The sequence below is a fragment of the Trifolium pratense genome, linkage group LG5, assembly GCF_020283565.1.
Source record: "Trifolium pratense cultivar HEN17-A07 linkage group LG5, ARS_RC_1.1, whole genome shotgun sequence".
NCBI lineage: Eukaryota > Viridiplantae > Streptophyta > Magnoliopsida > Fabales > Fabaceae > Trifolium > Trifolium pratense.
Window position 1 is genome coordinate 57,069,396 of NC_060063.1, and position 20,347 is coordinate 57,089,742.

Genomic DNA, 20,347 nt, shown 5'->3' on the forward strand with positions numbered 1-20,347 from the left:
TTACAATGCCTTGGCGTCACCTACGAGTTGGGTACGTCAGAAAAAAAAAAAATACTAAACAAGGGTTACAGTGCCTTGGCGTTACCTGTAAGTCTTACGAGTTGGGTACGTCAGAAAAAATTTTTTTTATTAAACAAGGGTTACAATGCCTTGGCGTCACCTACGAGTTGGGTACGTCAGAAAAAAAAAAAAATATTAAACAAGGGTTACAATGCCTTGGCGTCACCTACGAGTTGGGTACGTCAGAAAAAAAAAAAATACTAAACAAGGGTTACAGTGCCTTGGCGTTACCTGTAAGTCTTACGAGTTGGGTACGTCAGAAAAAGATACAGTGAAGAAAGGCGAGATTATTGACGCCGCCAGAAAAAAGCTTATACATAACCAAAGCAAGGCGATTCATCACAACGCCAAATCATTTGCAACCACCAAAAAACAACAGGTATAAAGTTATTTGTATCAATTTACAATTATTATAGAAAATCGAAGATGTCGCAGGTGCAAGGATAAAGTTTCCTAAGCGAGAACGACAAAAGGCGTTACCTCTCAACGTAATGCAAATCCATAAAGTTATGAAGAGAAGAAATCAGGCAAATAAAGAAATTTATAAAGGACCCAGCCAAGGGGTAAATTGTTCAAAGCCACAAAAAGGGCATACAAAATAATTACAAAAAGCCACAGAAGGGCAGAAACAAAATCATTACAAAAAGATCATTCACTGAGGAGGAACATAGGGAACGAGCTTGCCGTCAACAATTTGATTCATTGCATCAGCTTCGCCAAGGCGCTTAGCATCGAGATCCGGAAAAAGAAGCTTAACCTGTTCTATAGCAAAAGAAAAGCCCTCGTCATATTGGTTGGCGGCATAGAGCTGAAGCTCTGTGACATCATTCTCCAACCTAGCTTTCTCATCAGCTAAGGTCCCTACAGACTGTACCGCTTCATCCTTCTCCTCGGATAGCTTGGAGAGTCTCTCAGCCTGGGCAGCAGCATTCTCTTTGAGTTTGGCCTCCGAAGCGGCATAGCCTTCTTTAACTTTAGACAGCTTTTCCTCATACTCTTTCTTCAGTCTCTCTGTCTCGCCCTCCCGTTCTTCTTTCAGCTTCTTAATGTCGCCTTCCAACTTTGCCTTAGTTTCGGAATACCTCTTCTCAATGTCAGCGAGATTATCATCAACCAGCTTCACCTTTTGCCTCGCCTCTAGAACCTCTTGCTCTTGGCGGTTTGTCAGTAGATAATTAAGAAGAGTACCCTTGACTTCATACTCTAAGGCCTTCTTCCTTAGGTCTTCCGTCGAAGTGTCGGTGAAGCGAGTCATGTCGCCCACCATAGTTACTCCTCTCTCAATAAACTCCAAAGGATCGAAGGAGCTCCAGGAAAGGGGCGCAGCGGTTTCAGCGTCTTGAGCAGGAGGCTGAGAAGAACTGGAAGCCGCGCCTTTGCCCTTGTCAGCGCCCCCAGCCTTCTGAGTAATCTTCTCAACTTTTTGCTTTTTGGGAGGAGGAGGAGCAACACCCTCAGTCTCCTCTACTCCAGAGGCCGTCTTTCCCGGGATCTCAACACGGATACGCCCCTCATGCTTCTTCTTGCTCCGCCCTTCCTTCATAGCAGCTTCCTCCACTTGCAGCTTTTTCAGTGGATCAGTCACGGCGACAACAGGATTGGCCTTTTGCTGGCGAGCCTTAGCCAAGAATGCCAGCCTCTCCTCATTAGAAATAGTCCTCATTCTCTCTGCAAAAGTAAAAAGAGACAAAAAAAAAAAAAAAACACAAGAGTTAATAATGAGGCGAGATCAACATTGAACAGAAGTAGAAAAATACCAAATGCGCTACTTACGTAAATACTCTGTCAGGACTTCACTATTACCCTCACACCTAAGGATATCGGCGGTATCCATAAGGGCATAGGAGTCAAGGAAGTTGACGGTATCTTGCTCAAAATCGCTTAAGGCCTCAAAGATAGCACCCTTGATAAGCCTAGGGTTATCAGTCCAGTAGAAAGGGAATAGAGGATCATCAACCTCATCATACATCAAGTCAGAAAATTTCTCAGCACTACGAACTCGAAAGAAAGAATCCTTAAAGTTCTTGAAGTTGGAAGCGTATAGACTCAGAAGGCGACGGTTAGGTTGACTGCTAAGAGAGACCAAAGTTTGCGGCTTCAAGTTCTTTATGTGGTAGAAAGAGAAAAAAACGCCAATTGAAGGCTCCAATTCGAAGCCAGAACACATTACCTCATAGGCTTTGATAAAGGCCCAACTATTAGGATGGAGTTGGGTGGGGGCGACGTTGAGAACCTTCAATATCTCCGCCTCAAAAGAAGTAAAAGGTAACCAAATGTTAAGGGGTTGTATTACGCCGGTATAAAGATAGAAATAATGCGGCGGGTTGTCATTCTTGGAAAATACAAACTCGTCCTCTCTGACGGGTTCGGTTATAATAAGGTCTTCATGAGAGGGGTCTGAAAGCTTGACGGCTTTCCTAAAGCTCCTCACCATTTCCGTGTTGGTATACTTTGAAGAAACTTCCATGGTGACGGGAGTATAACCAGCAACAACCAGATCTCGACAAGGATTCTTCCGCTTTCCTGTGAAAGAGGAAGGGGAGATTATGACGCAATCACTGTCATTACCACTATCAACACTACTACTATCACTATCACTATCACTACTACTACTCCCAACATCAAAACCCCATAATTCCGAGTAAAATCCTCGGCTATTGAGTACACCATTAGCCCTAGTATAATGGGCGCGAACTTGTTGCGCCCATTCGAGATAACTAGGAGCAGAAATAGGAACCCTCCCATCATTATCGTCTAACTCTCTCAAAATAACCATCTTCCTAAACCTAAATCAGAAAACTAGGGTTCCTACGCAAAACAGGCCAAATCGGCGAAAAGGAATAAGGTATAAAAGAAAGAATACCTCAAAGAAATTGACAAAGCTGGGAGCGTCCTAACACGTAGCGTTGAACAAAGGCTTGCTGGAGAATCGAAGAAGGATACGCGAAAAAGAGTACGGATTTGCGAGAAGAAACAAGCAAAGGGAAGGAAACAGAGGTAATATTTAAAGAGAAAAACCTTTTCGGTTGTTCGAAGTCCAGAAGTTGAAGCAAGAGGTAACGCACGCGTCGTCGGATTAAATACGTGTCAAAGCGCGTATCTCGAGAATAAACCTTAGAAGATTTATCGTCAGATAATTAAACACGACGCCTACAGGCGGGGAGAGTGGCGCCATTCTTTGAAGTTTGATTCGCCTTAGGGGCGCGACAAAGATATCCAATACAACGCCAAACGAGAAAAAGCCAAAAATCAAGGAAGGACAAGACATAAAATAATGCATTCTACTCAAAGCAAGAAAGAAAAATCTTTATTATTAGCAGAAAATGGAAAGTACAGCGAGGAGAAACCAAGGTTACATAGAGAAATCCTAAAATCCTATCAATCAGACTCCGAATCCTTTTGCACAGGCTCAGGGAAAGTCATCTTGGATTCCACGGTGACCCGGGACCCCCCTTCTTCACTGGATGAGGAAGCACGAAGCTCAGGAGGAACATAGGTCTCCAGAAACGAAACGTAGTCCTCATCACCACTACCAGAATCGGAGGTATCCGAAGAAAGAACGATAACCTCCACCTTTTTGACATCCTTAGACCTTCGGGAGCGAGTGGAGTGAGAGGTTGAAACCTCAACTCTTTTCTTCCTCCGCTGAGGCGGAGTACTTCTGACAACAGGTTTTTTTGCATTGTTATTTTCCATAATAAAGATTCAAAACAAGTTGATGAAATATGAGAACAACAGTTGATATTTATAGCCAATCTTGCCCAACCCTAACATCGTTATTAACGGTCGTAATTAATGCTTGGACAGTCGCAACTACTTTGGTTTGACTATCTTGAGAACCGTTATTTTTTATCTTTCCAAGGAGTCAATGTTTGACCCGTTTAAGTTAATGGAGATTTTAGAGGAAGGCGGTACTAGAAAGGACAGAAGAGCAACACATAAGTAAAGGAAATTGCTTAAGCATTCAAGTTCGTACAAAAGAAATACAACGGAAGCAAAGAAACAGAATAAAAATAACAAAGATCCCAAAATCCGGAAGCAAATTACAAATACTAGAAAGAAAAGCACAAAACGGAAAGATGAGCAAACAAAAGACTTCATGGCGTGGTAGAACTCCCCAATTCACCAGCATCGGCAACGGCGATACGGTGCATTTCCTCCAATGCCCGTTTCACCCTCTTCGCCTTCACCATATTCTCGTCAATGGGCTTCAGATCCTCCCTCAGCTCGTTCTGCTTGTCTAAAAGGTCCATCAAAGAATGGCGCCTTGAAATCAGCTTGGCAACATCGTCCCTAATCTCGCCTTGGAGAGCCCTCTTCCTCTTCACGAGCGGCTTCATCTCCTTGTTCAGCAGCGCCAAACGATCGTCCACTCTACGCTCCTCGTTGAAGCATATCCCTAGGATTTCCTCCTGCACACCCATGGTCTCTTTCGTGATCTCTATCTGGCTGTCGACAGCTTCGGTAACTTCGGCATGGCATTCTTTGACATTCTCCACAGCAATCACAAAGGATGCACTATCCTTCAACTCTTTCTCTAGACGCAGCACACTGTCAAGAAAACGCTTCTCCTCCTTGGTCAGCCTCCAGCAATAATCGTTCAGCTCTTTGACAAATTCCGAGAATTCACCAAAATCATCCATTAAGTCCTCCGTACTCAGGGTCAACATACGGCGGAGCCGCTTGATGACGGGGGAGGCAGGGGATTGTCCACATTCAAAGGGAAGGCTTTTAGGAGACATACTGCAGAAGGAAAACTTTTAAGAGAGCAGGTGAGAATGTGACAAGTTAGTTCTATCAAATGCTCCATTTTATAGAGAAAATATCCCATCGTGGTATCGGCGAGTGGAGAAGCGGTTGATAGATATGGTTTAGGAGCACAAGAACGTGTGCCAGAAAGTGGGAGGAACGTGATGAAGTTCTTCCCGCGCTACAGGTTTTAGAGGGAAAATTCGAATCCTACTCAAGCACTTCATTCCTTTGGACCTCGTGCTTGGGGGGCTGTGGACTGGGCAATGGGCTTAAGTGAATATCCGGTGAGCCCAATTAAAGTAAAAAGGACGATAAGCCCAAAATCAAGTAAACCCTAAAAAACCCAATAGGCGATTAGAGCTAGGGCGCGACCTGCATCTCTAGGGCAACGCCAAAAAGGGTGGACTCTGTGTTACTGAAAAAATCTTCTCCTTCCTTGTATCAACCGCTACCTTGAGAAGAAAGAAATAAACTTCTCGCAACTGCCATAGCTTGGAGACCAAGGTTCTCATCCCTATTTTCACGCCATACCACCGAAGAAGATGCTAAGGGCCGGATTTTTAGGAACCCTTGCTTGGAGAAGAAGACTAGAAGCTCTATAAATAGTTCCATATTCTCATTTTGTAAGAAGATCGAATTCGGACTTATTAAACTCCCAGGGTTGTTGGGATTGAACTGAGTGTAATCACACCATTTGATCAATAATACAAACCCCTTTGTTTTTTACCAGAACAACAACAAACATTGTTACTGCTTGCATAATTCAGTGCAACCTGTTGCTAAGTCTACTACATCAAATACCGAAGCTCGGAAGGTTGATGAAGGGGTCATACTTCCTAAAGGTTTAGATCCAAAAAGATGAACTTAAAAAAAAAAAAGTGAGATACTTTTAAAAAAATAAGTGTGAATAAAAAGATAATTATATACAAACAAAAAGATAAGTTTAAAACCGACTCAAAAAATATAATTTAAAAAATATGTTAATATTGTGTAGAGCGGACGGGATTCAAAGTGAGATATCTTTTCACCAGCTTCATCTTAAATCCAATGATCAGAGGCGTCGTTTCCACATGTACGACATGTGCGACGGCATAAGGTCTCATAAAAATAGGGGCCTCTAAAAAAAATTATAAAATTAATTTTTATTCTACATTTTATTTTGATCAAATTTAATTAATTTAATTTAGAATTAATTTTCATAGAACTGACCGAGTATTAACTCTAGTTTATCATGTTGCCAAATATTTAGGAAAGGTGCACCTAAGTAATAGCAAATTTTGTTAAGCATCCTTTTGTTTTGTTGAACGTGCACTATGTATTGACAACTTTTCCTCAACTTGTGAACTACTATATATTATTATTATTATTATTATTATTAATGTGAATTTATGGTCGGAGGAGGGTGTAATGGCCGTGAAGAGGGATTACTAAACTGTATAGAACTTTGAAAACAACATTGGATCCTGAGGTGAAGATATTTGAGGGATGCTTATGATTTATGTTCACCAGATAAAATAGTTATTTCTGTCATTGATAATAATGATTCATTACATTATTCAAGAACAGAATAAAGAGCAATGAAAGATTGGCTATGATGATTGGTTTTGTAGCTGCAGTGAGGGTGAAAATAGTAAAAGGCCAGTGTTTGTTTGACCAATGGAGGAATCATTTTTTTAACATACTTTTTCCTTCTCACTGAATCACAACATTCATATATATTTTAAATTCAAGGTTCAGGACTTAGTATAGTTTGACTGACTTTTTTTTCTGAGGTGAAGATATTTGAGGGATGCTTATGATTTATGTTCATGAGATAAAATAGTTATTTCTGTCATTTATAATAATGATTCATTACATTATTCAAGAACAGAAGAAAGAGAAATGGAAGATTGGCTATGATGATTGGTTTTGTAGCTGCAATGAGGGTGGAAATAGTAAAAGGCCAGTGTTTGTTTGACCAAATATCTAGTGGAGGAATCCTTTTTATAACATACTTTTTCCTTCTCACTGAATCACAACATTCATATAAATTTCAAATTCAAGGTTCAGGAAGTAGGTATCGTTTGGACTGACTTTCTTTTCTTAGGTGAAGATATTTGAGGGATGCTTATGATTTATGTTCAGGAGATAAAATAGTTATTTCTGTCATTGAAATGATTCACTAGTTATGAACCCGTGCTTCGCACGGGTTAAAATTACCTTATAACTTTGCAAAATTTATAAACGACATATAGAAATGTGAGAATATTATATGCAATTTTTAAATTTTTGAAAACAATAACTATAAATACGCAAATGAGAAAAATATATAAACACGCAAATGGAAAATTAAAATAAAGATGAACTCATAAATTGAAATTGCATTAATACAAAACATTAATTCAAGTTGTTCATAGACAGAAGCATTAAAAATATTACAAACTGAATTTGTAACAACAAAAGACACACATCCTTCATATAGTAGATTTAGGGAATGTTGACAGCTTGATATAGTAGATTAAAGCACAAATCCGTGACTCCGGAAACAACATCATATTAGTTATTTGTGTCATTGTTAACAAATTTGACACGCAGAACAGTTCCAGCCTGATTCAATTCAAACTCCATTTTGTCATCAACTTTTGGTTTCTTATGCTTAACAAAGTCATTCCATCCGGTGGTAATGTATTTCTCAGTGTTGTTGTCATCTCTAGTAGCGGGAGAAATCTTGCACTTAACCAAAATTTGACAGTGTGCACATTGCACAACAATGAATTCTTTATGTTGAAGGGAGTGTCGAACTCCATCTCTTGGAACATACTTAGAATGTATATAAAGTAAAATAATGTTAGAAGAAATAACAGATTTTGTTTAGAATACGATTTTTTTTTTCAATAGACATGATATAGAGCATGGAATGTTTGATATAAAAAAGTAAAAATTTCATTGACAAATAATTGAATTATAAAGATTAGAAATAAAAAAAATTTGCATACCAAAGGTTGGTTTTTTTTTCGCCATGCATTTGCTTTTGTGACTTTCTTTTCCCACTTGTAAGCACCATGAAAATTGAAATCCAGCAAATGTGGATTAATTATCGCAGAGTTAAAGGTTGATTGTGTTATTGCTTGAGCATTGGACTTTTCTGCAGCAGCACCAGCATTTGGTATGGTCTTCAAGATATCATCTTTTTCATTTTTGATAACTGTTACTTTAAATCTATTATCAGCTTCTTCATATTCCAAAATTATTTCAGTTGGTTCTTTAACGTTCAAATTCTGTGATACGATTATTCCCGAGGACAGATATGAGTCAAACTTGTAGAGATTCAAATGAACCAAAGTTTTTTCTCCATCTGGATGTACCAGCCATGCATGTTCATGTGTTTTCAGCTTTTTATACCATATTTTCTTGAAAGTAGCAGGTATTTCAATCTGAGGCTATTAAAAGATTAATAAAATTTCAGTATTTCATCAAATAAAATTGATAACATTATATTTCAAACTGGATGTTACACTTAGATAAAGATAAGAACCTTATCTGGATAAAGCACCGTATGAAACATCTTCTCTTCTCTTGCATGCATATTTGTCCTTTGTTTTATAAATTGAAAGGGAAAAAAATCGTTACAGGAATATATGAAGTAAAAACAATAATGTAAATTTGGGAAACAGTTTCACATCAGATTTAGTCATTGAATTCGTAAATTTGATAGATAAGATATTAATATAAATACTGTAACAACAAAAAAGTTATAAAATGTAGTAATGTTATAAAGAAACTGAGATGTTTGTAATTTCTTATACAGATATAATAAAGTTAGATTTCAAATGTATAAGTTGTGAAAGATCTAATATACTATAGAGTTATAAAAATCAATTAACATGGATGAGGAACTTAAAAGTATAAGAAATATGGAACCTTTTTGAGCTTGAAGCCATGGAAGAAGGGGATGAACACTGCTCTACAAAGGATGTTGTGAGGAAGATTAATAAACATTGACAAATGTAATAAGCATTTAAATAGTGACTGTGAAAAATAAGATGAAATAATGGAAGATATGTATCACCTGATCAAGTTGTTATCCTTTGTCAATGTAGAGATATGTAAGATGAATTTTGGATAATATGTGAGAGAGAGATAGAATGGTTTGAGTAGTAGTAGATATTTAATATGATAGTTTGAGTATGAGTAGAATAGAGAAGTGTTTTGGAATAGATAAGTGTGTTGAAAAGGTAAAAAAATTTGATATGACAAATGACAAAGTAAAAAAAGAATGTAATCATGTAAAAATATATTGGGAAGGAAAATAAGAAGATATGAATCCTGCATAAGAAAGATAGAATTGTTAGATAAATTGAACTTTGGGCCTCATTCTTAATACTAATGTCGTTCTTTTTTTTTTTCACGTCTCTCGAGTCTTTCTTGCGCCTCCTGATTTTATAATTATACGCCCTTGCAATGTAGTATGCGAGTGTGTAAATAGCAAAAATCGGAAAGAAAAGATGACGGCAACACAATTTATAAAAATTTAAAATGGCCCATGCAGGTCTCGAACCTGCGACCTTCGCGTTATTAGCACGACGCTCTAACCAACTGAGCTAATGGGCCATAGATATTATTTTTTTTATGAAATATGATCAATTACACATTGGTATGAAACGCGGCTTCTCACCTTCAAATTCGACATTCCCGCTTGTAATGAAACTGGTGATTGAGTGGAAAAGACATAAGGAAAAAAAAAAAAGGAAGCACCTAAGAAGAAAGAAGAGAGCTTTAAAGGAAGGAGAAAGACGGTGATAAAGGAAGGAGAAATATGGTGTTGAATTAAGAAGATAGAAGAAGGTGCAGCAGTCAGCAGATCTGCTGTGGAGAAGAGAGAAGAAAATGGATTTTTGAATTTTCTGATTTATTTATTAATAAAAATAATAAAATCTGATGTGGTAGTCCATGTAGGATGCCACGTGTAAAGAAAAATTCAACATGTCAGCGCCACGCTAGGAAGCACCGACACCTCTATGATTAGGTGTGTCGCGGTGTCCGACACTCGTATGACACTCGTCCGATACGTGTCGGATAGCTCATATCAGTGTCGGAAAAAAAATTCAATTTTTCCTTTAGTTTGACACTCCTTTGATCGGTGTCCGACACCTGTAAGACACTCGTATGACACGTGTCGGACATGTGTCCAAAAATTTTTTTTTTTTTGCTTATACTCTCCTTAGACACATATCAAACATATCTACAAGAGTTATAATGTGTAGAAACAACAATATTGATCAATGAGGGATTGAAAACATTACATTTTGATTACGATATTTTTAGTTTTTTCAATCGTAGATAGATAAATAAAGGTAAAATACTATCATATTTTGTTTTAAAATTTTTTTTTAAAAATAATTTGCTCAAATTAGATTTACATGTATATATTTTGATTCTCAATTTATATGTTTTATAAATATGTAGCGGTGTCGGTGTCTATATTTTTTACATTAGCGGTGTCATGATGTTCGTGTCGTGTCACGGTGTCCGTGTCGGAGTCCGTGCTACATATGCGCCACATGTACTTCCATTAGTCAACTAACAGTTGACCTAACATCTGAGACTAAAACTAAAACAGAAAATTAATCGGGGACTGTTTACGTGAAAATTTGGTAAACAACCGCTAGTTTAAGTATTTAAACTTGCGAGACCAACTAGTAAATCTCAGGACAATTTTGTGTTTGGTTTACTTAAGAAAATGTTTGAGTGTTCGTTTAAAAGGAAAAACAAACATCTAAGAATGAAATCTTTTGCAAACAATTATAAAAATAACTGCTTCGAATCGTCTTGAAACAGTAATTTCCAGAACAAAAGTTAATTAAAACTAAAGAACATTGCTGAAAAGGGTGGTTCACAAAACATACATTTCTCCTCGAAATTCCTTTCGTTCGATCGCTGAGTACTTAGAATTTTAGAGAGAGTTTTTTGTATATAATTTGTGACCTTTGTTCTGAATGAAAAACTGCTATAAATACTAAGGCAAAGTGGTAACTGCTTCTTGATCATCTGGACGCTCTTCAATTTGTCACGTCGACCCACGTTCTCCACTTTCAATCCTCATTCCTTCAGTGCGCGCCAATGCTCTATTAGGCCGTTGTTGTTTCTTTTGGGCTTGGACCAGCTAGCCCTTTGACTTATTTTGCGACTTCGACATGCTCTTGACAAACTAGCCCCAAGCATACCTTTCAAAGCCTTTGAGACTCTCTTCCGTTTCGACATGATTGGAACTTCGACGCAACATTTGAAAGTTTTATTTTAACAATATAACCTTCAAATAAATATTGGACCCACCAATTATATTTAATTGATAAATACCAAATTTATATCCAACAGGGACGAAAAATAATGATTTTAAAATATAGGGACGAAAACCAAAACTCATTATAAAAGTAGGGACTGAAAACATATTTTACCTTAAAACCTGTTAATAAATATAAATATAACTAATATAATAAAATATAGTATCTATTATACATTAATTTAGTAAACTGATACAAAAGTTTACAATGAGCTAGGGATCGATCCAATGACCTATAACATACTACCCAAACCCCTCACCACTAGACCAAACCTAGTGGCTTACAAAAGTTAAATGAAATAGGTGAAAATAGCTAAAATACTAATTTACCAGTAAAGACTAATATTTACAAATAGTTGGGATTTTTACTTGAAATAACTTTATAAAAGAAGTCGACATATAAGTGCTTAAAATGTATAGGTAAAATCACTACCTTTTGACACTTATCATATATCATTAAACTTAAATTTAAATAAATAAAAACACATTTTTAAACATTAAATAAATCATACACGATTCTTTTTGAGTCATGTGGATTATAGTAAAGAACACCACCAACTGGATGCATCAATATATATGTTAAACAAATTTATTTTCACTCATTCTTCATATATTAAATATGATTTTTTAAATCATATATGTCATATGAGAATTAATATTATTCATTTATATATTTGTTCTCACTCATTCTCCCATATTTTTCTATTGTATTTTATATGATAATTATAACCCTTTCTAATACATAACTAGTACTAAAACAAAATTATTTATAAAGTTATTTGTTCAAATTTATTTTGTTTAATAACGTTTTGTTTTTTGTTAAGTAACATAGTGACTAAAAATTTGACTTTTAAGGTGAATAAGTGGGATGATCGGAGTTCGAAACCCAGCCCCCATATACTCAACACTAGTTATTTATCTTTTTTTTTTGTGGTTAAAATTGCATTATCTCAAGTTATTATTAATTTGTATGCTTTTTAAAATTATAATTATAGAAGTTAAATATTGGGTGCTCTTCTACTAATTTTTAATTAGTACCCTTTTTACGGTTAATTAAATACTTTTCGCTACTATCTTTTTATTAATGTATGATGAAATTAATTATAAAATAATATAGATTTGTAAAATAATAAAGATTTACGGTTAATTAAATACATTTCTCTATTTTATTTTTATTAATTTAAAATATATTTATTTTACAATTTTCAAACAAAATTTAGATAATTGGTGTTTGGTTAGCGTTTAGGTAAATGTAGAAACCCTTTTTTAAAAGAAAAACTAGTTCAATTCCGTCACATCATGTGGCTAGAATGAAATAATTTTTATTTTATTTTCTATAAAGAAAATTAAAAAAAGAGTATTCCGTCACATCATGTGGCTATAACATATAAGAATTTTTAAACTACGGCATTTGGAGAATTATTTTTCAAAAGGCGGCAGTTTGAGAACTTTTTTGTTTGAAAAAGTGGTAGTTTGATCAGTATTCCACGTAATTCACCAAATCGCTGTTTGTTACATTCCCTTCAAATGCTAAAAGGACTCTGAGCATTGCACACGTAAAGTCAGTACACCAACACATCCATTCACGAACTTGCAATATCTACATGGTAAAAACCTTAATTTTGTGTGTTTTGTGTACATGTAAGACGACAACTTGCAACAGCTAGATGTGCTAAACAATATATTTTTTTCGGCTTAATTAATAAAATGGTCCCTTAAAGATATTTTTGGTTTCAGATTGGCCCCTTAAAGAAAAAAAGGTCCAAATAGGTCCCTTAAAGAAAAAAAAGCCCGGATAGGTCCCTTAAAGACATTTCCGTTAATCAGTTTGGTCCTATTTAGACCTCTTTTTAGGGACCAAACTGATTAACGGAGATGTCTTTAAGGGACCTATTCAGACTTTTTTTTCTTTAAGGGACTTATATGGACTTTTTTTTCTTTAAGGGACCAATCTGAAACAAAAAATGTCTTTAAGGGACCATTTTACTAATTAAACCTATTTTTTTCATAGGTGATGAAGTTGATATGGTTATGGAAAACATGCCCCATGGGGTCACATTTCATCCCTTCTATGATTGTTGCCATTCGGCTGGAATACCGAGAGGTATTCCGAAACAATACCGTCCCGGTATTCCACCCCCAATTTCTTCAAAAGGGATGAAACCAATCATCACATTGTATTTACCGCGGTTGATGACCCTGAGGCAAGTGCATACGGTGCGTGGATCAATGAATGGGGTTGTTGGTGCACACTTATGCTATGATAAGCGTTCTGATAATGCTTAAAGGGAATGTGACATATATGGAAATGGTGGATTTGATGGACTTCAAACTAGCAGAGAAAGAAGCACATCGACTGAAAATACAACCAAAGAGAGAAGCAGCTCGACGGAAAAAAGAAGGTATAAACAATGATTTTTCACAGCATCTCGGATTGTTCTGTGATAAATCACATTGTTATTCAAATTTCCTTTGTTGTTAAGAGTAGTTAGATGAAGTAAAACATATTTGACAATTTTCTAGTTACATAAATAACTTGATTCATTTTCTGGTCAAATAAATGTTTGAACTCCATGAACACTCAAGAAAGTAATTAGACAATGTCCGAGAAAATGTTTACTCGTAACATTTTTAGTTAATACATTTGATGAGTTTGATATTTTGCATGGTGTGAAAGTGAAATATTACAGTGTCAGAGAATCGTTATATTGAACATTTTATTATTAGTGAAATGAGTTAATTGTGTTTGGGTAAAAAAATAAAGTGGGATTTCCGATATTCAAACTCTGACCTCCTGCATATATAATGTAATGTCTCTGTTAACTGAGCTAAGTTCACGGGACGTTTAATAACTCTTTCTAATTGACTCGAAAACATTCTAAACCGAAAATGGATGAGCTATTTGTCATTTGTAGGGTCGGGTTGACACATTTTAAACCTAACTAAGAGAAATTAAATATCAATCGTGAGATTCAAAAAACTACAAGTTAAAATATACTGAGTACTCATATATTTAAAAGAAAATTAAATATTTTGTTTAAACAAAACAAAATGTAAAATGAGAATATGTTAGAAAAATGCATTATCAACACTTTATTTATAAAAATCAACATTTTATGATTTGTAACACACCAACTAAGCTACTAGCTATTTTGTGTATATATTTATAAGTACAAAATCCACCTATTATTTGCGTTAGTTTGTTTAAAAAAAATTTTGGTCAATTTTGTCGGGTAATGTAATGACTAATAAATTGATAATTTAGATAAATAAGTGAATGTTCGAGGTTTTTTTTTTTTTTTTTTTTTTTGATAAGCGTGAATGTTCGAGGTTTGAATTCCGACAATTATATATAAAATATAATATATCTATGAACTAATAGAGTTGGTATTGGTGTTTGTATCCGAGATGAGTTTGGCGCTTATGTGTTGGCTAAATATGACCAATTTACACCCTTATGTGATGTTCGTTTTGGTGAAGCTCTCGGTTTACTTTCAGCTCTCAATTGGGTTCACGATTTAAACTTAGGACCAGTTGATTTTGAGCTCGACTCAAAGGTGGTGGATAGTTTTCATTCAAATAAGTGTGATGCTACTGAGCTCGGTGATATTATTTCACATTGTAAACAGCTATTCTCTAATTATTACAACAACTCTAGTGTTGAGTTTATTAGGCGACAAGCCAATGAGGTTGCTCATAGTTTAGCTAAGGCGGCCACATATGCAGCTAGTCCCCGTATTTTGGTTGATATACCACATTGTATTGAACACCTATTGATCAATGAAATGCTATAAGTTCATTTTCTTAAAAAAAAAAAAAGTTAACTCAGAGATATTTTTTTTCTTTCACTTATATGTACAGTACCATGTTTAAATCATTTTTAGTTGGTGTGTGTGGATACCAAACCATGTGTGACAATTAATTTTTGTCCGTTGTAATTGAATTTGACTACCAGCTGCTTCCATCACTTGGATGATCGTTGGTTGTTGATCCTCAATTACGAGGAGCTTAAACAAAATAAATAGTACTGTAGTAGCTGCAAGTTGGAAGAAGTGTAACACAATTAATTGAGTTTAAATCGTTTGATAGAATCTAAGTTGAATTTTTTGTGAGAAATTTTTTTTTATTAAATTTTAACTTTTTTTCTAAAAATCAAATGATTAAAACAAAAATGTTGAAAGAAATGTCCACATTTAATATCTAATAGAGACCGACTCAAATAAAATTACCTCCAACAAAACCAACCTATAAAAGAGTATAGGTTCAAAAATCATATAAAAGATATTGAGAAGTGGTAAACTACAGTTCAATTCCACACCTCAATATATCTAATGTCCTTACGGTCTTTTACCATTTGTGTTTTACTTGCAAGACCAAATAATTGTTTTCTAATATAAAACGTGTTTTCTGCATCACACCATTTGTGTTTTACTTGCAAGTAAGATCAACCATACTTTGCGTAAAAAAAATAGATCGGTCGATTAGCTAGTTAATTTCAACCTCACTTCAGATTCTTTTGATTTATATGTCTTGGAGGCTCCTCCTAAAGAACTTCAGAGATTCCTATTTGATGATATTTTTGATGTTTTTTTTTAATGAGAAATAATATTATATATAAAACGCAATAATAAAAAGAGAACGTTTAAAATATAAAGAGGTACCAGAAGTACACCACATCAACACCCAACAACTTCTAAAAAACATACATAGTCATATAAGAAGGCACACCAAAAGCTAAACACCCGAGCACACCACCACAAGAAGATCCAAGCACCCCTCAGAGAAAGACAAATATCAACCACCAAAAATGATACACATGGGAGCCTTCCAATCAACCAGAATCACGAAAATCCAACTCAACACTCCAACAGACTCTATCAGTTGCAGCAAAAAATAGAATTAGAATTTTAGAGGCCTATACTCAACCACAAAAGCTAGCTTAAGAATTGAGGTTTGCACTACATTTATAAAGGCTATCTTTGACATATCTCTAGCAAATGTGAGACTTCTAACAAGAATGCATACCCCACTCGTAAAAGGTGATATTTTCGTTGCTTGAATGCCTCAAAATATCAATTTAGCTATCGAAGGGTTCATCTTTTCATATATAGATAACATAAACATCGTATATTGTTGGACAACAAAAAATGGGATGCATAGACATAGAGTACTACATGCCAGTATTGGTTATGTTGTTGATACAATCTATATATGCAGGTATGAGTCTCGGCATAAGAGTCATACTTTTGGAGGGTATGAGTCCTAGAGTACTTGTTGTGTATCGCCATGCTTCTGCAACCATTGCTCTTGCTCCTGTTGCTTATTTATCAGGGTAGTACTACTTCATTTCATTCTATCACAATTTATTTCTAATTTGTTATATTATACTTTCTTAATTACTCTATCATTTTCCTCTAATGTCAAGTGTATTAATTAATTAATTGTTTATTTATTTTTTAACAGGAGAAACTCTGGCTCCTATTCCTTAAATTTAAGGAGTTTTTTCTTGATATTCATGACCTCACTAATTGGGTTTGTTTCCATTAATTAATTATAATAATATACTCCATATATATATATATTCATACTCATGAAACCACAAATTTCAATTTTAGTGTGAAATAATGGTACCTTAGTCCAATTAAAGATAAGATTTTGGGGTCAAATAAATAACACTTATAAATGGATAAACACTTATCCCTTAGCTTCCATACAAAAGCACTAACTAATTCGAGCCCGAAACTGAGTCTATGCATGTGTTTTAACTACTAGATCATATATATAAAAAATTATTAATGTATATTGAATTTTAAAAAATATCTAATATTTATTTTTAAAGTTTAAAGTGACACTAATGATTACTTATAGATACTATTTTTTATATGTGGTTCCTTTTGGATATATTTTGCAGGATTACATTAACTCAAAATTTATATTTCGAGGGTCTATATCTTATTCCTTCTTCAATTGCGACTGCCATGACCAATCTTATTCCAGCAGTCACATTTATAATAACAGCCTCTGTAGGGTAATTACTATATATCTAACTAATTCCTAGCTATATATGATTATTAAACTTAATTATGTTTTGTTGCTCCATCAAAATTCAAACCAATAAATAAGTTGAAATATTCAATTTGAAAATGAATATTTTACAGAATGGAGAAAGTAAATATTCGAAGTTTGAGAACTATTGCCAAAATTGTGGGAACATTGATATGTGTTGGTGGAGCAATGTCCATCACATTGTTGAAAGGTCCGAAACTACTAAATGCTGAAAATTTACCTTCAAAATCTACCATGGCTACAACCTTGGGAAGTGATGATAATTGGTTGCTTGGATGTCTTTTTGTTTTGGCAAGTAGTGTTGCCTGGTCATTGTGGCTCATTTTACAGGTATTCTATTTTGTGTAGCATCACTTAGCCCTTAATTTTTAGAGATTATATGCAAATGTTAATTAAAAGCATCCCTTAATAAAAAAGCGCAATTTTTTTGAAAAAAATTATTCTCAATTTAAATTGCAATAACATAAAAAAAATCACTCTGATAATTAACATAAAAATATTCATACTCTAATCAATAACAATAAAATATTTTCTAACTACTTAAGATGAGTCATTCATCGAAATCTTTTTAAACAAATTCGTCAATCAAATAATGTATTAAATTTTGGGGCCCCTAATTTACTAAGCTTTGCACCCCTAATTTACTAATACTACTACTCTGTAAAAAAAATTGAGGCCCAGATTTTTAGGAGGTCCATTGTCATAACACATGTTGCACGTGTGTTAGGGTCAAACCTGCCTCTAGTATCTAGTCTATATTATAGTTTAGATTCATAAATTATTTAATGAATTAAAAATAAACGGACTCTTATAAAATGGATCGGATGGAGTACTAGTCAAGTGTTTATCATATATGTATGTATGTATAACCTTGCCCTTCTTTATATCTTCATCAGGTTCCAGCTTATGCAAGTCATCCTAATTATATATCATTGTCAGCTTGGATGTGTTTAATTTCAACATTACAATCAGCAGTAGTAACGCTATTCTTGGAGCCAAACCTTAATGCTTGGAAGATTAATTCTCTCCTTCAATTTGGTTGCACTTTGTATTCAGTATGTGGATACTTTTCATGATGATACAACAATACTTTTGTGTGTGTGTCTATAGTATATACACACTTAAATGTATTGGTCAAAGTGAAACGGAAAAGATTTAGACCTCTAAAATAAGTGATCAGAAATTCGAATTCTGACTCTTGTTTATGGAGTCACTATTAAACGGCAGAAGTAACTTTTTACCTATAACAAGTTAACACAAAAAAAAAAAAATACAAAAATATACATCATTGGTAGCCTAATTTGTTAAAAATACATTTTGCAGGGAATTATGGGATCTGCAGTTGTATTTTGTCTCCAAGCATGGTGCATTACAAAGAGAGGACCTCTTTTTTCTGCAATGTTTAGTCCTCTGGGAACAGTGCTTGTGACTGTATTGGCTGCCCTGTTGCTTCATGAGGAAATATACACTGGAAGGTAATTAATATTTAAGTTTTAATAATGAAGATTAATTCTCAATCCAACTTAAATTTTTAATCTGATTAAATGATGTTCATGTGTATTAGCTTGATAGGCACAATTGGAGTGATAGTTGGCTTGTATATTGTGCTTTGGGGTAAAGCTGAAGATGTCATAGAGAAAATAGATCCAAAATCGGCGTTTATTGAGACGGAGGAAGTGAAATTTTTGAGAAATGAATCTCGTGGAGAAGCAAGTTGTCGAATTAATTTGGAAGAACCGCTTTTAACCAATGTTTTAAACATAAAACCAGAGATCGAATCAACAAGACGTTCATGATTCAATTAGTTCAACCAATTGAACCACAACTAGAACATTTAATTAATAAGAATAAAGTCGTGTAATACGGTTGATAGAGAGTGTAGTGAATATGTGAATATATATTGAACACTATATATATATGCACTTATTTCACTTGATCGCATTACATTGGTATGGTATCTACATTACTTCCACAATAATTGGTACAAATCACAACTTGTCACTAACAAACTAGTAGCTGTCAGTCAGTCAATAACTACCACAAAACAGAAATTTAAAAACTAATAACATTGCTTGGGTACGTAACAAGTAAGCTATCAATTATACAAACCACACATCACGCACGCCATAATTACATGATTATAGTCTCACATAATTTAGGTTCCCAGAATGTGAAGTGTATAAATATGTGATTGCATGCAGTCCAAAAGATAAAAAAATTCAATCAAGATTAAACTGTTGGTCGGTAGTCTGCTCCTTTTAATCCTTCCCTCTGTTTGTCCATTTTATTTTTTCCGTTCCCAGATGTGGTGGTTCGGGATTTGGGTGGACTAGTGTCTTGCGGTGATGTCTTTATTGTTTTTGTTATGTTTTCTTTTTTTGTGAGTACTTCTGATACTCCTCGTTATATTGTTCTTCTCTTGTTGGCATTAAAAAAAGGTCACATTAATAATAGCAGCCTTTCCAGGTTAATTACTAAACTCGTCCTATTTTTGTTGCTCTATAATAATAATAATAATTCAAACCAATTTGTTTCAATCAATTATTTAAAATTAAATATATGGAGAAAATCAATATTCAAAGTTTAAGAACTATGGCCAAAATAGTGGAGTACTAGCTAGTATGTGTTACTTGAGCAGTGTCAATTGAAAGGTCCAAAACTACTTAATGCAGAAAACATATACCTTCGAAAATTGGTTGGTTGGATGTCTCTTTCTTTTGAGAAGTACTGTTCGTTACTGCGTATTTAATTTTATGTCAATCAGCATCACTTTACTTTGAGTATTACTCTCTGTCTAGCTGTCTCATTACAAACATTGAACTACTATTTTCATTATTAAAGATACGTCTTAAAAAAATAAAATCTTAAGCCCATATTAAAAAAAAGTGTAAATAGGTTCATTTCATACCTAATTAGTAGTATTTTAAAATAGTTGCTACATTTTAAAAATTGTTCCTAAATTTTGAGTAGTATTATATTTTTATCAAATCAATCAAGCACAGATTAAAAACTCAAAATTTAGCTAAATTATTCTGCATTGTGCTATTTAATTACATGCTTGCACAGATTATATTTTTTCCTATCTTTTGGTGATGATGTCCTTTTAGTGTTGATGGGATAGTGAGGATGTTTTTGCCGTTTGTGGTATTA

The 20,347-nt window shown here is 34.4% G+C and overlaps 1 protein-coding gene and 1 non-coding gene across 3 annotated transcripts; one reads left to right on the plus strand and one right to left on the minus strand.

Moving 5' to 3' along the window:
- Positions 1 to 9,328: 9,328 nt before the first annotated feature.
- Positions 9,329 to 9,402, minus strand: TRNAI-AAU. Its single transcript has one exon. It is a non-coding gene; the product is annotated as a tRNA-Ile (tRNA).
- A 6,800-nt stretch (positions 9,403 to 16,202) lies between these two features.
- LOC123887204 (WAT1-related protein At4g30420-like) lies at positions 16,203 to 19,301 on the plus strand. Of its 2 annotated transcripts, XM_045936482.1 has the most exons (7): positions 16,203 to 16,463; positions 16,595 to 16,663; positions 17,043 to 17,159; positions 17,290 to 17,527; positions 18,094 to 18,252; positions 18,521 to 18,672; positions 18,762 to 19,301. In XM_045936482.1, the coding sequence occupies exons 1-7, from the start codon at positions 16,279 to 16,281 to the stop codon at positions 18,991 to 18,993; spliced, it is 1,152 nt and encodes a 383-aa protein (XP_045792438.1). In that variant the 5' UTR covers positions 16,203 to 16,278; the 3' UTR covers positions 18,994 to 19,301. The 2 variants fall into 2 exon arrangements, with proteins under 2 accessions (XP_045792438.1, XP_045792439.1); XM_045936483.1 differs by lacking the exon at positions 16,595 to 16,663.
- Positions 19,302 to 20,347: the final 1,046 nt, after the last annotated feature.

Bases quoted from the DNA above. Each gene is read 5' to 3' on its own strand.
- LOC123887204 (XM_045936482.1), top strand. From the start codon at position 16,279: ATGGGATGCATAGACATAGAGTACTACATGCCAGTATTGGTTATGTTG. The intron at 16,464-16,594 runs GTAGTACTACTT...ATTTTTTAACAG, and splicing joins CCTGTTGCTTATTTATCAGG to GAGAAACTCTGGCTCCTATT. The intron at 18,253-18,520 runs GTATGTGGATAC...TACATTTTGCAG, and splicing joins TTGGTTGCACTTTGTATTCA to GGAATTATGGGATCTGCAGT.